This window comes from Rhinatrema bivittatum, chromosome 6 (genome assembly GCF_901001135.1).
Source record: "Rhinatrema bivittatum chromosome 6, aRhiBiv1.1, whole genome shotgun sequence".
Classification (NCBI taxonomy): Eukaryota; Metazoa; Chordata; class Amphibia; order Gymnophiona; family Rhinatrematidae; genus Rhinatrema; species Rhinatrema bivittatum.
Window position 1 is genome coordinate 297,647,106 of NC_042620.1, and position 19,256 is coordinate 297,666,361.

The 19,256-nt window shown below is 48.6% G+C and overlaps 1 protein-coding gene across 6 annotated transcripts in view; it reads right to left on the bottom strand.

Moving 5' to 3' along the window:
- Nucleotides 1-19,256, bottom strand: part of OCRL (OCRL inositol polyphosphate-5-phosphatase) — a 193,176-nt gene that overhangs the window by 138,221 nt on the left and 35,699 nt on the right. For 5 of the 6 annotated variants that reach the window (XM_029607427.1, XM_029607425.1, XM_029607424.1 and 2 more), the window contains 5 exons: nt 12,663-12,776; nt 12,466-12,573; nt 6,065-6,185; nt 5,794-5,958; nt 5,132-5,233 (listed from right to left, as the gene is read on the bottom strand). In XM_029607427.1, coding sequence (XP_029463287.1) covers nt 5,132-5,233; nt 5,794-5,958; nt 6,065-6,185; nt 12,466-12,573; nt 12,663-12,776 — 610 coding nt within the window. Of the gene's footprint in view, nt 1-5,131; nt 5,234-5,793; nt 5,959-6,064; nt 6,186-12,465; nt 12,574-12,662; nt 12,777-14,627; nt 14,735-19,256 lie in introns of all 6 variants that reach the window. The other variant, XM_029607428.1, reaches the window with a different exon arrangement.

Here is a 19,256-nt window from a genome sequence, read left to right on the forward strand (position 1 = left end):
GATACGTCCGCTGAGAAGGACGGAAGCTCTACAGTCTGATTCAAGTGGAACTCGGAAACCACCTTGGGCAGAAAAGCAGGCACAGTGCGCAAGGAAACTCCCGAATCCGTAAAACGAAGGTAGGGCTCTCTGCACGAGAGTGCTTGAAGCTCCGAGATTCTGCGGGCAGAACAGATAGCTACCAGGAAAACCGTCTTGAGAGTGATATCCTTGAGGGTCGCGGAACGCATGGGTTCAAAGGGTGGTCCGACCAAGATTCGGAGAACGAGATTGAAACTCCACGAAGGATAAAGAGTGTGGACCGGGGGTTTCACGTGCTTCACCCCCCTGAGGAATTGGATGATACCCTGGTGAGAGGAAAGGGAAGTTCCCTCTCGTTGATGAAGTAGAGAGCCTAGGGCAAAGACTTGCACTCTCAGCAAGTTGTAGGCCAGACCCTTGTCCAGTCCCTGTTGAAGAAAAGATAGGATCTAAGCCACAGAGTCGGTCCATGGCGACACAGGTATGGAGGCACACCAGTTCTCAAAAACCTTCCATACCCTGATATAGGAGATGGAGGTAGACGTCTTTCTAGCCTTGAGGAGGGTCGAGATAACGGCCTCTGGGTATTCACGCCGTCTCAGCCGGCCCCTCTCAAAAGCCAGGCCGCAAGACAGAAGCTATCGGCCTGGGCGAAAGATACCGGACCTTGATGCAGCAAGCGTGGAAGGTGACCCAGACGAAGAAATCCGTCCACTACGAGGTTGATCAAGTCAGCAAACCACGGACGACGGGGCCATTCCGACACCACCAGAATTACCGGGCCCTGGTGGGATTCTATTCTCCGGAGCACCTTGCTCACCAGAGGCCAAGGGGGAAACAGGTAGAGGAGAACATGACGGAGCCAGGGGAGGACTAAGGCATCCACTCCCTCTGCGCCGTACTCTCTTCTGCGACTGAAGAACCGAGCTGCCTTGGCATTCCGGGAGGTTGCCATTAGGTCCAGATAGGGGGTCCCCCATCTGTGGAACAGAAGATTCACCGCCTCCTCTGAGAGTTCCCACTCTCCGGGATCTAGATGTTGACAACTGAGAAAGTCGGCTTGAACATTGTCTACGCCTGCGATGTGGGAAGCCACTAGGCGGGAGAGCTGAGTCTCCACCCATGCCATCAACCTGTCTGTCTCCCGAGAGACATGCCAGCTCCTCGTGCCCCCTTGGCGATTGATGTAGGCCACAGTGGTCGCATTGTCTGAGAGTATTCGGACTGCGTGACGATGGACGAGAGGTAGGAAGCGTTTCAATGCCAGACGCACTGCTCTGGTCTCCAAGCGACTGATCGGCCAAGTTGCTTGGGATGGCGTCCACTTCCCTTGCGCAGAACTCATCTGACACACCGCTCCCCAGCCAGAGAGATTGGCGTCCGTCGTGACGATTACCCATTTCGGGATGATGAAAGGAACACCCTGGAGAAGATGAGACAGGAGCACAAGGTTTCCATCCGAAAGTGGGGAATCTTGAGGGCCCTGTTGACTATCTTGAGATCCAAGATCGGGCGGAAGGAACCTTCCTTCTTGGGGACTACAAAATATACCGAATAATGTCCCCTGCCTACTTCCGGGGGGGGGGGGGGGGGGAACCAGACGAATTGCTCCAAGAGCCAGAAGCCTGTCGAGTGTCTGCCGGACTATGAGTTGTTTCTGGACTGGGCCTCATGGAGAGAAGAGGAACCTGTCTCTTAGCGGCTGAGCAAATTCTAATGCGTAGCCGTGTCTTAGAATATCCAGGATCCACTGATCTGACGTGATGTTGACCCACTCCTCGTAGAAAAGGGAGAGACGTCCCCCTATCCTGGGGATTGGGGAGTGGGCCGGCATAGCTTCATTGTGAAGACTTGGAGGATGTCCCCTGGGCCGGACCAGAGCGAGGCTGTCTTCGGGCACGAAAGGACTGAGTCCAGGATTGAGATCGAGGACATGGCTGACGAGGAGCTGCAGCCCTTGCCTGGCGGAAACAACGTTGATTCCTGAATCAGCTTCTAGTGGAATTAAACGACCTAGAAGAACGAGGGCGATCCTCTGGCAGTTTGTGTACCTTATTCTCTCCGAGGGACTTGATAATCTGGTCCAGATCCTCCCCAAATACTAGTTTGCCCTTGAAGGGTAGGGATCCCAGCTGCGACTTGGAAGAAGATTCCGCCGACCAGTTGCGAAGCCAGAGGAGGCGTCTAGCTGAGACTGCAGAAACCATAGATCTGGACAATACTCTCAGAATGTCATATAGAGCGTCTGCTCCATATGCTATGACGGCCTCCAGGTGGTCTGCCTGAAGTGCTTCCTCAGGAGGCAACTCCTGGGAGCTGAGCAGCTGTTGAAGCCAGCGGAGGCCTGCACGCGGAGCGAAGGAACTACAAATGGCCGTCCGGACCCTCAGGGCGGACACCTCGAAAACTCTCTTAAGATAAACTTCCAGCTTTCGATCTTGAAGATCTCGCAAGGCTGCACCACCCTTTACTGGAATGGTAGTTCTTTTCGACACCGCTGAGACTGCAGAATCTACTTTGGGAACCTTAAGAAGCTCCAGGAAATCATCCGGGAGAGGATATAGCTTATCCATGGCTCTGCCGACCTTGAGGGAGGTCTCCGAAGAATCCCATTCTCTGGATAACAGTTGAAGGAACGTGGGATGGGAAGGAAAGGACCTACACGGCAGACGTAGACCAGCCAGAAGGGGGTCCCCTTTCTTCGCTGGTGGATTAGGCTCAGGCGGGTCCTGAGGGGCCTCTATGTCCAATTCCTGTAGGATTTGTGGAATGAGGGGTTCCAGCTCATCCCTCTAGAAGATCTGCAGGACTCTAGGATCATCCCCTTCCAATTGAGCCGTAGTTGAAGATTCATCCGGATCTGGGACCTGCTGAGGAACAGACCCCCCGCAGAGGGTTGTACCAAACGGACCCTTGGAGCGCTTGAGGTGGTCAGAGGTTCCCCTGGTCCCGGGACCACTGACCCTTGGGCACTCCCCACGGTCTGGGCACTTCCCAAGACCTCAGTGGAATCAGCCATTCTGGGAACCTTAGGAGGAGGAGGTCCCGCCAGAAATTCCTGGTGCTGGCCCATTCTGGCCAGGTAAGCATTGTGAAGCAGGAGAACAAAATCCGTGGAAAACGGAGGTAGCCCCGATGGAGGAAGAGTGGGAAGATCCCTGACGGAGGAAAAGGCTTCAGAGGTGGAATGGGTGTCAAAACCGGCGGCTGAGATGAAAAAGGAGCGTCCTGCTCTTCTCCTGTTAGCGCCGGAGCAGCCAAGTCTGGATACAAAATGGCCGCCGTTCCCGCGGTCAGTGGGATCGGGGCCGGCCTCTGAGCGTCGAGGCGCGCCAGAAGACGAGAACCAGAGCGGCCCGGCAGTTGAGAGGGTCCCTCCCCACCAGGGAGGCAAGCTGTGCAAATCCCGTTGCGGGAGAGCCTCGACCCGGGCTCTCCACAAGCGCAGCACCTGGACGAACGAGGCATGGGGATCCCCAATGGAGCCACGAGAGAACCAGCTGTTCTTCACGCGAGAAACAGGCAGGGTTTAAAGCTGCGGGAAGCGGGAAAAACCTCCGCTTCAGCCTGTTCTTCCTCACGCTCACCAGGTTCGTGGCTGTAAGAAGTGGGTAATAGCCTCCGCTTCAGTCCTGCTCTCTCTCTATCCCTCAGCGACCCACAGATAGGGGCACAGAGGAATAACGCTTACCCCGAAAACAGAGATGGGAGGGGTAGGGAGAGCTGCAAATAGTACTGCCTGCTAGTTATAGAATGCTCCCACTAAAACAAGAGCGGAGGTTACAGGAAAGCTCTCCAAATAATTCCCTCAGGAAATTCAAAATTCAAAGATTTTTTTTTTTTTTAATTAGACTTGATCCATCCAAAAGAAAGGAAAGCTGAGGAAAATAGAGAAAATTCTTAAAATAGCTTTCTAGTCATCTCAGTGGGGAACGAAAGCCACCACTGTCATCTGCTGGAGTCAAGAGAATACTGAGGATTAGTAGAGGGTGCACTACCTTATAAGGAAGCATCCTTCAAAGTTCTTCTATCTGCTCCATCTGCTGGAAGGGGGAGCCACTGTCTGGACTGATCCTGGTACGTACAGGGAACTTATGTGCACCCTGAGAAATGCATTCTGGGAGTGGAGTCAGGATTAACGTTTCATAAAGTATGCGCATAAATTCTGTTGGAAAAAGTGCGCCCACAAAAAGCAGGTGCAAGTCTGTGTGCATACTTTTTCCAATTCAGTTTTAAAAGGGAGTTTTTCCCTTCAAAAATGGACAAAAGATCTGTGGGTAGAGCATACTTTATCTTTCCACGCAGTCTTAAAACTGCCCACAACACAAGGTGGGTGGGTGGGTGAGTAAGTGAAACCTTAGAATCTCACCCTCAGCCCCTCTCTTTAAAAGGGACGCATATCTGACTTTTCATGTGACTCAAGAGTTTTGTGCAATACAATCCACTAGGACAAAGAACTCAGAATAGAGATGACCCCTACTATTAATTGTTGTAACAGTCACAATTTGCAGCCAGCTACACTCTAAAAATAAATATATAAGCATATACACAGACATAATATATGGGCATATATATGTGCGTGCACATACACACATAAAAGCAACAGTACTAGCTAATTTTCTTAGACTATAAAGTTATCTATTTCTAAACTTGTTTCTTTATTCATTTAGTCTTAGGTTTCTTATTTTTGTATGTGAATTTTAAGAAATGAGGTACCAATAAAAATAAAAAAATGCTTTTGTTATAGCCACATTCTGCAATTTAAAAACATTCCTCAAGTTCAGCTTTTATGCTTTCTTCATACTTTTTCAAAGTGGGATCTAGGAGGAGTTCTGGTAAGAATCAGCACAGCACAACCTCAATTTATTTATATTCATAATGGTAAGAATAGCTGCATAGGGAATACCTATACATGCTTTAAAACATTAATACCTCTTCAAGCATGAATTAAGACAAAGAAGGGGACTTTAATGATTTGCAGTGCCAAAGTAAATTACCTTAGGAAGAAAAACCTTGCTTTAAATCCATAGCACCATGCACACTGTCAGGCTAATGGTTACAGCAGTAACAGCAGCACACAGAAGCAGATTAACTCCTCTTAAGTCCTTACCCAACGCAGTAGATATCAGGGGGGTCTGGGTCAGCATTTAACCATGGCTCCAACCCACTGTCTGGAGACTGACCATTCACATTCCACGTCCCGACAAAAAACCTGCAGTATACACACAAGACAAGTTACTCTCCCAGTCAAGTTCTAGTGCAGAAACTGATGAACTTGGGATAACATCGGAGAAGAGGGGTAATTACAGCTAATCATTTTCCTCTCCCCGTCCTTCAGCCTTCTCGTTTTTATCCACCTCCACACATGAGAATGGCAACGGATTCAGCACAATGATCTGTAAATCTAGGGTAACTGTGTGTATATATAAATTGACTTTCACCCTGTATAAATATATATATATAAAGGGTGAAAGTCAATTTAGAGTCCTTTGCTTGCCATATGGAAAATGTGCTACACTTTAGCCAGCCAGATATTCAGCATACATTAGCTAGATATGCCAGTTTTTCACACACACTCAGGCATCCCCCCCTCTACAGTATGGCAACGTTCAATACTCAAACACCTACTCTCTCTTTGTCTAGCATAGCCTGAAGACAGCAGCTTTAACATACATTCCTCAGAAATACATGAAAATTAAAGCAGCTTTCCTGTCAGAGAACACCCTATGAAGATGGGAGAAATCATGTTCTGGGATATCTGAGCACACTAACCTGAAGTTTCGAATGTTCACAAATTCACTCTCTCGCTTTGCCAGAACGTGTTTAATTAATCCTTCTCTCTGCCCGGACTGTGTATTTGGCACAAAGTACTTCCGCATGGTGCTGGACATTTTTGGCTGCTCCCAATTTGCTGCAGGATCCCTTTCCCTAGGTACCCTGGATATATGAAAAAAAAAGCCAGCCCACATCAGCCTTGGCAGAGTCCCCATTCCTAGGTGACAGTGAGGATCACAGATGGAAAGGGTTCCAGGATGCTACTTACGGCCTGTTAACTGAGGGAGGTGGGGGAGGAGGCTCCCGTCGAGCTCCCAGCTGCTGATTTTGTAAATTTCTTTTGTTTTCCATGCTCATGGCATTGAAATTATCTTCAAATCCTAAAATCCCTGCAAATAGAGAAGGTGAAGGATTTTTTTTAAATGAATAATTTCTCTGTGGTGAGAACATTCCTATAGACATCAAAGGAGATTCTGAGACTCCTTCTACACAACACTTTCAACTAGAATTGCTTTTAATCTGAATTTTGTAAGAAAAATCTGCCTCTACAGCTAGGCCCAGTACTTATCATCTGATCAGGTGTTGTGAATTAACAGCACAGTAACAGTTGGTAATAGCTGAAATTGTTACCTGTTCAGCAATGAGACTAAGAGTAAGGAAAGGAAAATTGGTTCTTACCTGCTAATTTTCATTCCTGTAGTACCACGGATCAGCCCAGACTCCTGGGTTTTACCTCCACCTCCAGCAGGCAGAGACAGAGAAGTTTTTGTGGATTCTGTCGTATACCCCTGAGGTGGCACCTAGAGTCTGTCAGTATTCCACTGTACCCAAGCAGAACGATAATAAACTCTCAAAACTTTACCTGAACAACCTCCGCCCGAAGAGCAGAGATAATGAAAAACATGTAACTGACGAAAAACCCAACTATGCCCTAGAATCCTTACCCTGAAAAGGGGGGCATTATGTATCTTACAGCAAACAATTGGCTAACCACCGGCTGAGCGGACTCTCCCTGGGTGGGACTCAGGGCTGATTAGCAGGTAAGAACCAATTTTCCTTTTCCTGTATGTACCCAGATCAGCCCAGACTTCTGGGATGTACCCAAGCTTCCCTAACCAGGATGGGACTGCGAGAGTCCTGCTCGGAGGACACTAGCTCCGAATGAACCAGGCTCTGGTGCCCAGACATCAAGTCGATAATGTCTTGCGAAAGTATGCGTAGATTTCCAGGTAGCCACTCTACAAATCTCTTGCGGCGCAACCTGTTGACATTCAGCCCACGAAGTGGATTGCGAGCACGCTGAATGAGCCTTAAGCCCCACCGGAATCGGACTATCCTGTACAAGGTATGCCAAAACAATAGCCTCATTCAGCCAACATGCGATAGTGGCCTTGGAAGCTTTATGACTCTATAGGACAAACAGATGGTCCGAAAGACGAAAACTGTTCGTAACCTCCAGGTAACGCAACAACACCCTCTTTTCATCCAGCTTCCGCAAATCTCTGGCCTCTGGCGTAGAGGAGTCCAGACCCGCGAAGGAAGGAAGCTCCACTGACTGATTCAAATGAAAAGCAGAGACCACCTTCAGGAGAAAGGAGGGAACCGTTCTCAATGAAACACCAGCTTCAGAAATCCTTAAGAAAGGCTCTCTGCAAGATAAAGCCTGCAGCTCTGAAATACACCTCACTGATGAAATAGCTATTAGAAACACGACCTTCAACGTGAGGTCCTTCAGAGTCTCCCGTTTCAATGGTTCAAAGGGAGCATCACAAAGGGCGCAGAGAACCAAATTAAGTTTCCACGAAGGACAGGGATTCCAGACTGGAGGGCACAAGTGTTTAACCCCTCTCAGAAACCGAGCCACATCTGGATGCGAGGCCAGCGTAACACCCTGCATCTTACCTCGAAAACAACATAACACCGCCACCTGAACTCTCAGGGAATTAAAGGCCAAACCCTTGGGCAATCCCGCCTGCAGAAATTCCAGAACCTCCAGAATTAAGGCCCTGGAAGGACGAACGTTACGATCCAAACACCAGGATTCAAACACTCCCCACACTAACAGACTCTGGAGGTAGAAGTTTTACGGGAGTGCAAGTGCGTGGCGATAACCGCAGGGGAGTAACCCGTTTTCAACCTCTGCCTTTCAAAAGCCATGCCACTAGACAGAAGCGATCTACTTCGCCGAAACAGATGGGGCCCTGACGCAGAAGAGTCGGACGAAACCTCAGCGGACCATCGACTGCTAGACTCAGGAGATCTGCAAACTACAGATGCCGTGGCCACTCTGGAGCCACTAGAATCACCTTGCCCGGATGAACTTCGATTCGGCGCAGCACTTTTCCAACCAACGGCCACAGCGGAAATACATACAACAGAACGTCCCTTGGCCAGGGCAGGACCAGAGCATCTACTCCTTCCACTCCTGGTTCTCGTTGCCGACTGAAGAATCGAGGAGCCTTGGCATTGCGGTATGTCGCCATGAGGTCCATGGAGGGCATGGTCCAATGCTTGCACAGAAGACGAAAAGCTTCGTTGGAGAGTTCCCACTCCCCCGGATCCAACTGGTGCTGACTGAGAAAATTGGCCTGCACATTGTCCAGCCCAGCGATGTGAGAGGCCGCAATCTTGTAAAGGTGTTGCTCCACCCAGGCAATCAACAGCCATGCTTCCGTTACCACTGGACGGCTCCTGGTTCCTCCCTGACGATTGATGTAAGCCACTGTTGTGGCATTGTCAGACAGTATCCTTACCGACCACCCCTCTACTAAGGGTAGAAGGACCTGTAGCACCAACCGCACCGCCCTGGTCTCCAAACGATTGATCGACCAGGAGGATTCAGTCTTCGTCCATTGACCTTGCACTGCCAATCCCAGACACACTGCTCCCCATCCAGAGAGGATGGCGTCGGTAGTAACCACTATCCATGTGGGAATCTCCAAGTCCACTCCCCGACGCAAGTGTTCTGGACAAAGCCACCAGTGGAGACTGGAACGTGCAGATTCCATCAGTGGTAAGTGAAGTTGAAACTGCTGGAAAAGTGGACTCCAGCAGGAGAGCAAGGCTGATTGAAGAGGATGCATATGCGCAAACGCCCTCGGGACAAGCTCGAGTGTGGAAGCCATTGATCCCAGAACCTGTAAGTAATCCCAGGCCCTGGGTAGAACCATGGACCTGAAAAACTCCACCTGGGTAACCAACTTGGATAGCCTCTCCTCTGTAAGAAAAACCTTGCCCAAGACCATATCGTACCTGGCACCCAGAAACTCCAACGACTGGGAAGGAACCAGATGACTCTTGTCGGGAGTGACCACCCAGTCTAAGGTCAGCCTCTGCAGTACCATCTGGACCGCAGCTTTGCATAGGTCTTCCGACTTTGCGTGAATAAGCCAATCGTCCAGTTAGGGATGCACCAGTATGCCCTCCCGTCGCAGAGCCATTGCCACCACTACCACCATCACCTTAGTGAAAACCCTGGGTGCCATCGCTAGGCTGAACAGAAGTGCGCAAAATTGGAAATGTCGTCCGAGGACCGCGAACTGTAGATATTTCTGATGATCCGGATGGATGAGTATGTGCAAGCAAGCTTCCGTCAGGTCCAGCAACACTAGAAACTCTCCCTTGTGCACGGATGCTATCACCAAGCGCAGAGTTTCCATCCGAAAACGAGGCACCTTCAGCGTCCGATTGACCTTCTTCAAATCGAGAATGGGGCGAAACGTGTCCTACTTTTTCGGCACAATGAAATAGGTGGAGTAATGCCCACGCCTGAGTTCTCCCAGATGGTGCCCAGATCCTATAAGCGCTGCAGGGTCTCTTGTACCGCTCGCCGCTTTTGACAGTAAGAGCATGGAGAAACTATGTAGCGGTCGTGGATCAGATGTGCAAAACCTAAAGCATAGCCATGTTCAATTATGCTTAGGACCCATTGATCTGATGTTACGGTGGCCCACTCCTCCAGGAATAAGGATGGCCTGCCCCCAATTCTTGGAACCGAGGAGTGAACCGGCCGCACTTCATTGTGAGGACTTGGGACCCACATGAGACTCGGGGGCTCCTTCCCTGGAGGACCGCCGGCCTCGAAAGGACTTGTTCCACGAATTTTGGCGGCCTTGCCCCTGACCAAGAGACGAACCGGACCGGGAGGAGCAAAAATGTTGATTCCCCCGAAACCTCGCCCGCTGAGGAAAGGAGCCTCTCGTCCTGGGCCTGTCCTCCGGCAGCTTATGGACCTTGTTCTCCCCCAGCAACTTTATCATATGTTCCAACTGCTGCCTGAAAAGCAGTCTCCCTTTGAAGGGTAGAGAACCCAAATGCGCTTTAGAGGAAACATCTGCCGACCAATTCCGCAACCATAGGAGCTGGCGGGTTGAAACCATTGTCCTCACAAAGATCATAAAGCGCGTTTGCACTGTAAGCCACTGCGGCCTCCAACTGTCCAGGCCTGCTGTGCCTGGGCGTCTGAAAGGGCTACAGTTGCCTGCAAATCCTGGACCCAGCAGAGACTGGCCCGCTGGGCGAAACTGCTGCATATGGCGGCCCGGACACCTTGAAAATCTTGAGCTGGACCTCCAAATTGCGGTCCTGCAAGTCCTTCAAGGCTATGGCTCCCGTCACTGGGATGGTAGACTTCTTCGTCACTGCTGAGACGGCATCATCCACCTTCGGCACCCTGAGGAGATCCAGCGCATCCTCTGGAAGCGGGTACAACTTATACATAGCCCGACTTACCTTCAAACCCAAATCAGGAGTGTCCCACTCCCTAAACAAGAGGTCAGACACCGACAAATGAAATGGGAAAGACCGAGCCAGACCTCAGAGTCCCACCATCACAGGTTCCATAGCACCAAACCAGGAATCTTCCTGAGGGACCTCAATTCCCAGTTCCTCCAGGATGACTGGGAAAAGGGGTCCCAATTCGTCCTTCTGGAACAAGCGAACCACCTTGGGGTCATCACCCTCCACTGGAGGCGAGCCCACGTGCTTGGTCGGTTGGGGCTGGGTATCCGGATCCCCATCCGGACCCTGATCAGGAGCCTGTGGTGGAGACTCCCCCTCATCCGACTGATCCGAGGAGTTGCTGTCCCCCGGACAGACCAAGGACCAAAGCGGATGCTTCTCCTTAGGCGCTCCGCTTTCCTTCGGTGCCTAAACCCACTTCCGGGCTGAAGAGGACCCATCCTCAGGCCCTGCTGACGCAGTCGCCTGGCGCGCTGCCTTGGGCTCCTGAGACTTAACAGCCTTGCAGGCCTTGAAAGCCTTGTGCATTAAAAGCACAAAATCCGAGGTGAACGACGAAGACGACCACTCGGAGTCGTCCCCCGCATCGTCCCCCTTCAGAATCCTCCACAGCTCCATCCAAGCCGGTCCCCCCAGGAGCACTAGGCTGCAGAGACAACGGGGGAGGGGAGAGCCCTCTCCCCCATAGCAGCTCTCACCTGCTTTCTAAAAATTCTTAAAATGGCCTCCGTTCCCACGCTGAGTAGGAACAGATGCAGGGCCTGCTGTGGCAAAACAGGGACCCCAGCCCCGTGACGCGATTGCGAACCACTGCCCCTCGATTTCGCCGGTGCCACTACCCCCAAGGACCCTTCTCCCCCTGACAAACACCCCGTGCAAATGCTGGCACGGGAAAGCTGTGCATGCACACTGCCGCAGGCAGCATGAACAGTGGCCTATATTTAGACCGTCGGGAGAGAAGAGCGGCGAAAACAAAGCAACTAAGCGATCGGGAGCTATCCGTGGTCTGAAGCAGATTGGCCGCTACACTCCCGCAGAGAGAAGGCTAGGCCGGCAGAGCAGGAGAAGTTAAAGAAACAGTACCCCTTTTTTTTTTTTTTTTTTTTAAACCCGTGAAAGGTCTTATTGAGGGTGAGAGACCCGGGCTCCCCGGTATCACCCTCAGTGGGCAGTTACAGGGTCCTCAACCCTCTGCTCCGAAGCCTCTACTACCAGAGGGGATGGCCCCACCAGGACTTGACAACCCCCTGGGAGGCTGAAAAAGGGGAAATCCTAGCCTGAAGACTAAAACTACCCTTTCTTGGCTCTTCTTCTTACAATAAGGACTATCAGACTATCAAATCAAAAATCCTAAATCCTGACACAAGCTACCAGACTAAAGGAGAGCATCTCTTCCACCTGCTGGAGACACAGAAATACTGACAGACTCTAGGTGGCACCTCAGGGGTATACAACAGAGTCCTCAAAGACTTCTCTGTCTTCGCCTGCTGGAGGGGAGGGAAAACCCAGGAGCCTGGGCTGATCCGGGTACGTACAAGAAACTTCATTTTGTAGGAATTAAGAAGTGACAACTTTAAAAGCATTCCTAGTGCACGCAATGGGCCTACTGAAACTGAGGAGAAGGGTAAGAAGGGTGGAGGGGGCTTGAATTAGAGGAGTAAAAGGAAGAGAGGCAGGCCTTCATTTGTGCTTAATGCCTTTTACCAATTTCAAGTTCCAAGACTGCCTTACACTTCTCAGAATAACTCAAAAGCAAGGTCAAATTATCAAACATGTAAATTTGATATCCCTAACAGGTGCCTGAAGAAGCCCACTGTCCTATCTCAAGAGAATCATGGAATAATACACAAAGTCTTTCTATTTATTGTTTAGAAGGATTCCAGTTTTCCGAGGCCTTCATACTGTTACATCCTTTTGACTGCTAAGTACCTGAAACACCAGCCTGAGTTGACGGTGCCAATATTCTCTCTGGCGATTCTGATGTCTGGTACCAGCTTGAGGCTTCTCCTTTTTCGGGGAGAGCAGGTTTAACTTGGGCTGTGCATCATGAAGGAAAACAAAACCTTATCAGTATTCATCTTTACAGAAAAGTCACCTAAACCCTCCCGGAGTAGTTCTTCATTTACCTTCCTGTACATCTTGCACTTCCAGAAGAAACCCCATGCATTTCTCTTCATCCGGGATTTCAAAGAGGCGCTCTACTGTCCAGGGATCACCTTGCACCCGAATCCTACAACCAGCTGAACAAAATGTTTCAAATTAATGAAGATAGGCCTATAACCAGTGTAGAATAAGAGCTAGAACATAAGAGTTGTGATTCCCAAAGATCCTGCTTTCATGCCCTCTATCCATGACAACCTTGAACAAATTGTTAAAATTCCCTGTCTTTAAATTTATAGGGTATGGGGCAGTGTAATCATATGCATTACCTTGCACAGTACTGCACACGCTGATGGTTTTATATAAAACGCAGTACATATAAAAAAATAAGATGGCTGAGGGGAAATGTGATAGCAGTCTATAAAATGATGAGTGGAATGAGTGAACGTGAATCAGTTGTTTACTCTTTCAAAAAGCACAAAGGCCAGGGGACACACAATGAACTTACTAAGTTGTACATTTAAAACTAATAAGGGCAAATATTTGTTGCTAGAGGTTGTTAGTGTAGCTGTGTTTAAAAAAGGTTTGGACAAGTTCCTGAAGAAAAAGTACATAAATCATTATTAAGAGGGCGTTGTAGAAATCCACTGCTATCGTTGTTCCTTTGTAATCCCTCCCCCATACCTGTTCATTGTAATTTCCACACTATAGTTTTGCTGTAAACCGATATGATGTCTCCACTAATATCGGTATAGAAAAGCCTATACATAAATACATAAATATTCTTGGGATAAGCAGCTTGGACTCTGTCTATCCCTTGGGATCCTGCCAGGTACTTATAGCCTGGATTGGCCACTGTTAGAAACAGGATACGGGGCTTGATGGACCTTTGGTCTAACCCAGTATGACAAATCTTATATTCTTATGTTCTAAGTGTAATCTCTGAATCAGAACCAAGCCTATTGATTATTATAACATGCTGGTAGCCTACAATGTACCATTATGAATGTGGAACATTGGCAGGTCCTTATGGAAGGTGATCAAGAGATATAAATATTTTTCTGCTGAAGAATATTCACTTTTACCCCAAATATATGGACATGACAGGCAATGTCAAAGATGTCAAAGTTGTGACGTCATTTTTTAAAATCATGTTTAAAGGAGTGAAAATCCACCCCCGCCCTCTGGAACTCCCTACCAACTGAACTCCGTCTAGATCCATCCCTACGCAATTTCAAAAAAGGAATCAAGACATGGCTTCTCAAACAGGCTTATCCTGACACGAACCAAACCTAGCCAGATGTCCAGATTTTGCACCTTAGGCTGTCCTTAAGTCCCTCAGCTCCATTATTCCTGTACCCCCTAGTCCAGCCCTCCCTGCTCCCCCCCCCCCCCCCACTCCCCTATTAGAATCGTACAGCTCTGTATCCTTGTAAGATTGCAAATGGTTACTATGGTCTTTTCACGCGATTTTACTGTACATATCTTACGATGTTTTTGAGTTCTCATAATAAGTTTTTGCTCTCCATGGCACTGTTATGATCTATTTTCTCTCTAATCCTTTATTTTTCCCACTGCCTGTTACCCTCTCTCTTCTAGCCTGCTCCCCTCCCCCCCCCCCCCCCCCCCCCCCCCCCCCCCCGTTCATTGTAATTTTTCCATTCTTTACAGTTACTTGTAAACCGGCGTGATGTTCCCACGAATGTCAGTATATAAAAGTTTATAAATAAATAAATAAATAAAGGGGGGAAAGACAATTTCAGTGGTAAAAAGTGAAACAGATTAAGGATAAGAATTTAAGAGATGGCAAAATGAAATGATGGAAAACACTGATAGCTAGGCCTGTACATTTGAAACTTAAAAGACGGGACTAAATTTGAAAAGGCATTTGCACACAGTCTTGTGCACATTAAGTCTTTTTTTTTTTTTTTTTAAATAGTTAATTGTGACCACATTACTTTGACTGACCTTGTTTTCACTGCAGTTCTTACCTATGGTTGAAGCCATTTCTTCACATTACATAGTGTAGAGGTCTAGTAGCCGCAGAGATCTTGGAGAAAACTGAATTCTTTACAGGTCATGATACCTTTCGTCGAATCTATATAAGAATTATCCAAAGAGGATGTTACACATGAGCTTCTGAGACTACATAGATCCTTTCTAAGGCATCTGAAGCACAAGATCAGGACCAGGACCAGGATCAATAGTTACCAGAACTGCACTACACACAGTAGTAAACAGGATTTTACTAACAACATCTTAAACATTTTTTCTTGTTAAAGACAACTGACGAAAGGACCCTATGTGGTCTCAAAAGCTCATGATGATCATCATCTTTAGATAATTCTTATCCTGACCCAATAAAAGGTATTGTGACATGCAAAGAATGCAGTTTTCACTACTATGTCAATAGCTTTCATAGAATTTCAGTTCACGGAGGGAGGCACTGACCATGAGACCTATGTTCAATCTAGAAGGACCTCTAGCACTATAAACTGGCCCACATCTTTTGTGTGCTTTCATTACAGGATTTACTCAAAACCAAAAGAAAAGGAAAACTGGTTCTTACCTGCTAATTTTCATTCCTGTAATACCACAGATCAGTCCAGACTCCTGGGTTTTGCCTTCCCTCTAGCAGATGGAGTCAGAGAAAGTTTTACTGACAACGTGCCACCTGCAGTCCCCTCAGTATTAATCTGTACTCAAGCCAGAAATATAAAGAATTAAGTAACTATGCCTACTCCCCTAAATGAGCAGGGGGAAGAGGATAACCATAAAACAGGCAACAACAAAACACCCTCACACCAAAAACCTGTATGGGATTAACAAAACCTGTGCTTCTACATAGACCATACCGCAAAAACAGACAGATCAAGCAGACTCTCCCAATACCCTTTGCTAATCAAGGGCGGGACTCTGGACTGATCTGTGGTACTACAGGAATGAAAATTAGCAGGTAAGAACCAATTTTCTTTTCCTTGTTTGTACCCAGATCAGTCCAGACTCCTAGGATGTACCAAAGCTTCCCTAACTAGGGTGGGACTGGGAGAGTCCCGCTCGCAGCACACTTGCGCCAAAATTTCCAGCCCCCAGGGACTGGTTGTCTAAGCGATAATGTCTGGCAAATGAGTGCAATGACTTCTATGTAGCCGCCCTACAGATCTCCTGAGGAGAGACTAACTGACACTATGCCCAAGAAGCTGCCTGAGAGCGAGTAGAATGTGCATGGAGACCTTCCAGAATCTGGCGACCCTGACAAATATATACAGAATTGTCTCTTTCAACCACCTCGCAATAGTCGCTTTGGACACCTTATGCCCTTTCTTGGCCCTGCTCCACAACACAAAAAGGTGATCTGACATGCAGAAATTATTTATGACCTCCAAGTATCTCAGCAAGGCTTGTTTGATGTTCAGGCATCGCAAATCCCTAGTGTGCGCCACTGCCGGATCTAAGTTTGAGAAGGATGGTAGTTCTTCCGACTTATTAACGTGAAAGGATGACACCTCTTTGGGTAAGAAAGAAGGCACAGTCCACAAGGAAATACCCTCGACCAAGATTCTCAAAAATGGCTCCCTGCAAGAAAGAGCTTGAAGTTCGGAAATTCTATGCGTCGAACAGATAGCCACCAAAAAGACCACTTTCAAAGTAAGATCCTTTATAGTCGCCCGCAGCAGAGGCTCGGAGGGGGGCGGCTCCGCACGACCACATTAAGGTTCCAAGGCGGGCACGAACGTTGAACAGGAGGGCACAGGTGTTTCACGGACAATGTCCAGATGTGCCAAAAGCAATGCGCCAGGAACCTTGCCTCTGAAACAACCTAGCACTAACCAACTGAACTCTAAGCGAATTAAAGGATAGCCCTTTTGCCAAAACCTCTTGAAGGAAGGCCAAAATAAGGCATAAAGATGCTCTTCTGGGATCCACTGTCTGACCGGAACACCAGGAATCAAAAACATTCCACACCCTCACGTAGAATAGAGAGGTAGAAGGCTTTCTAAATTGCAAGAGAGTAGCAATGGCTGTGTCTGAATAACCTTTTTCCTTCAGATGCCACCTTTAAAATCCCAAGCAGCTAGACAGAATCAATCTGCCTGATCGAAACAAACTGGTCCCTGACGCAGGAGATTCAGCAGATGGGCGAGCCAAAGAGGATCGTCCATGGCTAGGTTGATCAAGTCTGCAAACCAGGGACACCACGGCCGTTCCCGCGCCACCAGAATCACTGGGCCCGGATGAACCTCTATTCTCCGGAGAATTTTGCCCATCAGAAGCCAGAGAGGAAACACATACAGCAGGACATCGTCGGCCAAGGCAGGACCAAGGCATCTACTCCCTCTGCTCCTCCTCTCTGCCGACTGAAGGAACGCGAAGCCTTGACATTTTGAAAGGTCGCCATTAAGTCCACGTACGGGGTTCCCCACCGATGACAAACGAGGGACATCACCTCCTTGGACAGCTCCCATTCCCTGGAGTCCAGCTGCTGGCGACTTAGAAAATCCGCTTGCACATTGTCCGAGCCTGCTATGTGCAAGGCTGCCAGACACTCCAGAAGCTGTTCTGCCCACTCCACCAGAAGCCGAGCCACCTGAGCTACGGAATGACTCTTGGTGCCTCCCTGGCGGTTGATATAGGCCACCGCTGTCGAACTGTCCAACAAAATCCTCACTAAATGGGCCCTCATCAAGGGGACAAATGCTAGCAGAGCCAGACATACCACCCTGGTCTCTAGCCGATTGATGGAAACCTCCTCCTGGAAATAATGGCCTTGACCGACTGATGCTGACATACTACTCTCCAGCCAAATAGACTAGCATCAGTAGTAAAGATCGTCCAGATTGGAACATCAAGGTCCATGCCACATTTCAACTTGTGCGGGTGGAGCCACCATGAGAGACTGGACTATACAGGCTCTGGTACAGGGAGAGGTAGCTGATAATGCTCAGACACTGGGTCCCAGCGAGAGACAGTAAGGCTGATTGCAAAGGCCTCATGTGAACAAACGCCCAGGGTACCAACTCCAAGGTAGAAGCCAGAGATCTGAGCACTTGTAAATAATCCCAGGCTCTGGGAACCCATTTGGCTAACTCCCAAACCTGAAGCTTGGCAATGCGCTGCTCGGTAAGGAATACTCTCCCCGACTTCGTGTCGAAAAGCGCCCCCAGGAATTCCTGACTCTGGGAAGTAACCAGATGATTCTCAGCTAAACTGACGATCCACCCTAGCGATCAGAGACAACCGAGGCCCAAATCCACCACCGTCCGGCACAGGGATTCCAACTTCACTCAGATCAACCAGTCATCCAGATAGGGATGAAATAGAACACCCTCCTTTCAGAGAGCCGCAGCGACCACGACCATCACCTTGGTGAAAGTCCTGGGTGCCGTAGCTAGACCGAAGGGTATAGCGCAAAATTGAAAGTGATCCCCAGAATCAGAACCTCAGATATCATTGGTGATCCAATCAGATTCCAAAGTGTAGATAAGCCTTGGTCAAATCTAGAGAGGCCAGAAACTCACCTTTGTGGACTGCTGAAATTACGGGTCACAGCATCTCCATCCGGAACCATGGAACCTTCAGCACCACGTTCACCTTCTTTAAGTCCAGGATCGTGCCTTCCTTTTTGGAACAATGAAGTAAATGGAGTAGTGTCCAGATCCTCGATCGTCTGGAATGGGGAGAATGGCTCCCAACTGACACAGATGGCGGACGGTGGTCCTCACTGTGAGTTCCTTGCACCGATATGAGCAGGGGACACGGGAAATCTGTCTCTGAGTGGCCGAGCAAACGCTAAAGCATAACCGTGCCTAATCACACTTAAGACCCACTGGTCCAACATGATCTTGGTCCAGTCCTCATAAAGAGAGACAGGCATCCTCCTATCTGAGGAACCAAAGAACAGACCAGTCTCGCCTCATTGAGAAGACATGGCACCACTGCCTGCCTGGGAAGATCCATCCCTGCCAGGTCTACGACCTCGAAAGGACTGAGACCATAAGAACATAAAAAATTGCCATGCTGGGTCAGACCAAGGGTCCATCAAGCCCAGCATTCTTTTTCCAACAGAGGCCAAAACCAGGCCACAAGAACCTGGCAATTACCCAAACACTAAGAAGATCCCATGCTACTGATGCAATTAATAGCAGTGGCTATTCCCTAAGTAAAATTGATTAATAGCCGTTAATGGACTTCTCCTCCAAGAACTTATCCAAACCTTTTTTGTACCCAGCTACACTAACTGCAGTAACCACATCCTCTGGCAACAAATTCCAGAGCTTTATTGTGCGTTGAGTGAAAAAGAATTTTCTCCGATTAGTCTTAAATGTGCTACTTGCTAACTTCATGGAATGCCCCCTAGTCCTTCTATTATTCGAAAGTGAAAATAACCGAGTCACATCTACTCGTTCAAGACCTCTCTTAAAGACCTCTATCATATCCCCCCTCAGCCGTCTCTTCTTCAAGCTGAACAGCCCTAATCTCTTCAGCCTTTCCTCATAGGGAAGCGGTTCCATCCCCTTTATCATTTGGTTGCCCTTCTTTGTACCTTCTCCATCGCAACTATATCTTTTTTGAGATGCGGCGACCAGAATTGTACACAGTATTCAAGGTGCGGTCTCACC